At 33.9% G+C, this 3383-nt stretch overlaps 1 protein-coding gene across 1 annotated transcript; it reads left to right on the top strand.

Moving 5' to 3' along the window:
- On the top strand, positions 210 to 2980 carry LOC110270155 (serine/threonine-protein kinase ark1-like; the record flags this gene model as incomplete). The annotated part of the gene is made up of 3 exons (XM_021118859.1): positions 210 to 463; positions 615 to 681; positions 2541 to 2980. Coding segments are annotated over 3 exons (654 nt in total), but the record flags the coding sequence as incomplete, so codon positions are not given.

Raw genomic sequence — 3383 nt, forward strand, 5'->3', positions numbered from 1 at the left:
CTGTCTAAACTTATTTCGTTTACAGTATAAATTTATCTCGTTTACAGTCTGTCTTATCTTGTTTACAGTCTAAACTTATATCGGTTACCGTATAAATTTATTTCGTTTATACTGTAAACGAGATAAGACATGTTACATATTTTCATAATAATTTTTAAAATTATTTATTTCAATAAATAAAACATTTTTTTAATTTATTTAAATAAAAAAAACCCCACAAAACACCCCCAATCCATCGTCGGGGCTCCTCACCCATCCCCTCCAAATCCTTCATTGGCGGCGCCTCTCGCCCTTGCACCGCCGTTGCCCGAAGCTCCATCACACCCCTTCCCCAATCTCTCTCTTTCAGTTTTGACGCCGATGAATTTCGCCACCCTCTCGACGCCGTTTTCTGCCGCTGCTCGCTGAAGCTCGTCAGCGTCGTCGCCGCTTCTATCTCTTCTTCTCGTGGCCGTTGGTTCAGGTAGCCTCCGTCGTCCCTTCCCTGTCCCTAGCCCTAGCCCTAGCCCTTCCATTGCGATTCTGTTCCGATTACATTGATTCTCATGCAATTGTAGCTGTTCTGTTCTCAAAACAGTTTAGGGTTTTATTACACTTTATCTTTACTGTTATAGAGACAGAGATGACAAGCTTTCTGTGAAGGAACTCCAGCCCGCTGATTCTGATCAAATCTATTCTCAGGTACCTCCCTTCATTCTTCTCTTCCTTGTTTTTTCACTATATGTTACTACTAATTAGGAAGATCTTTAGAGAAGAGGACTGAGGGAAATTAAAGGTGTTGCATATACTTGTATCTTGACTTTTTCTATCTTCAATTTTTGGTGGTATCATTCTTCTAACGTTTTTGAATTTTCATATGATACTATTATCTTCATCTTATTTAAGCTTTGTTTTTGGAGTGGCAAGACAAGAACTATATCCAATTTCTGCATCTTCTATGCCAATCTACATAATATATATGTAGTTAATGCATCAGATGTTGATGAGTACCAAAACTTACTTCCATTGTCATTAGTTGCAACTAAATACACAGTTGTAAATATTAATAACTATTTAGAATCATAGTTATCCTGCCTTGATGAATAAAAAGTATTAAACAGTTCCTAGTAAGGGAAGCAGTTAATCACTTTATCTATTGTATTTGTATTATTCTTTTTTTGACTAATTCTGTTCTCCATTTTTCTCTTTCTCTTGTTCTTTGGCCTTTGCATTCCACTTAGAATTCTGGCAGCCACCCTTTCTGTCTTATTCTGTTCTTTCAAAATTGATCAATATTATTGGTTGCTAGTTCACAGCGCAACTGTTTGTTATACAATCCTTGTCAAAATTTTCATTTTCAAGATATATATATATATATATATATATATATATATATATATATATATACTCTGTGTGTGTGTTGATTGAATCTACGACATGTCAAATTAAAGTAGCTAACTCTTCTGTTCTCCATTTTTCTCATCCTATTGATCTTTGAAGTTCTGAAATATACTCAGCATTACTATTTTTCTCTCTGCCCCAGGCAGCAAAGCCTTGAGAATTTGATTGGTTTGTGAAGGGTGTGATATTGAATTATACAGCCTTCATCTCGAGGTCGGTCCTTTCTTTTTTGTTTAGGTTGCTATTTCTTCCTTTCCTGCCTTTGCTTTGATTGCTCTTCCTTGTTTGAATTAGATGAATCTGTTTCATTCCTTTAAGCACAGAAATTTATATTATATCCCTTATTTTACAGTAGGAGTAGTTAAAAAATATGGAAGAAGATAACTTGCAGCAGCAATGGTCCCTCAAAAGACTTCGGGATCGGAAAACCTCTTTGGCAGAGGAAAATTTGGCAGAGTCTACATTGCGAGAGAAGTCAAGCTCTCTCTCTCTCTCTCTCTCTCTCTCTCTCTCATTTTATTTATTATTATTTTTCTTAATTTTTCTGTTTGGTTGTTCAGAAAGTTCCTTAGAAAATAAACATGTGTATGAAGTATGAACTTGATTCTCTCATTGTTCAATTCTGTAACTGTAAGATTGAGCTGTTATTGCTTAGTTCAATTCAGCATCGTGCTCATTTGCTAAGTCTTTGGGAGCTGGGTTTTTAACATACTTTGGCTTGAGTGTTTGATTTGTGAGATAATTCAACGTGTTAGGTTGGTCTTGCGAGTTTAGTACTTGGGAAATATATTATTTTTTGTATTTTGAGACAATTTTTAGCGTAAACTGGTCTTCAAGTTCTTGAAATTTAATATGGATGATGTAATTTGATATTGAATTTATTCTGAAAAAAAAAATTATGAGTGGAATGTGTATGTGGATGCTCAAAGTTATAATTGTAAAGGAAAAACAGAGATTAATTAAATTGATATCATGTTTGAAAAGTGTTTTATAATATAGTTCAATCATATAAGGTATAACATTGTATGTATACATTTTGAACTAGTCTGTGTAAGAGTTAAAAACTTCGACATTAATGTTGTGAAAACTAGACACTTATTAGAGTGATTAATTTCTAAATATTCAATTGGGTTGATCCGATTTATTTATTTATTTTTTAGAGCAAATATGTAGTTGCATTGAAGATTATATTCAAGGAACAACTTGAGAAGTACAGACTTCACCATCAGGTAGGGAGGGAGATGGAAATACAGTCCAACCTTCACCACCCAAACATTCTACGACTATACGGCTGGTTTCATGATGCCGAGCGTGTTTTCTTGATTCTTGAATATGCCCATAATGGTGAGCTCTACAAGGAGCTTAGAAAAAGAGGCCACCTCACTGAGATGCAAGCAGCCACGGTAATTCTTCCTTACTGTGGGAATGTGTATTTGCATGTGAGATTAATGACTGCAAGTAAAGTAATTGCATTTACATGCTGTGAAATATGAGTTCTTTTGTAATTAACTATAACCTATGAGGAATCCGATTTTCTGTGGTTATTGTATCCTGTAACTTCATAATAATTGGAACTATTGAAGATTATTATTTCAGTGGCTGTGATGGTTTAAATCCATATTATTATGAACAAATTATTAATATTTCTTTGTGTTTCTTGCTCACTCAACTCTATTTGCAGAGATGTGAGAGCCATTTCATCGTCAGCAGATGGATCATGCATCTATACTGCAGATGGAAAGATTAGTAATGTTTTTTAATTTCATGGGCCGGACCGGGTTTAAGTAGACCCAGACTTGGCCCTAAAAGACCGCCGGGTCTATTTTGACTCCAACCCGAAGTGATATGAAAATAAACTGAATTAAACAAGATCAATTTGACGTAAAATCAGTATATACAAATTTGTAAATTTTATATATTAAAATAATAAAATTTTATTTTTAAAAATTAAATTTAACAAATGGTATATTATATTTATAACAAAATAAATTATTTTAAAATAA

Source organism: Arachis ipaensis, chromosome B01 (assembly GCF_000816755.2).
Source record: "Arachis ipaensis cultivar K30076 chromosome B01, Araip1.1, whole genome shotgun sequence".
In the NCBI taxonomy this organism is placed as follows: Eukaryota; Viridiplantae; Streptophyta; class Magnoliopsida; order Fabales; family Fabaceae; genus Arachis; species Arachis ipaensis.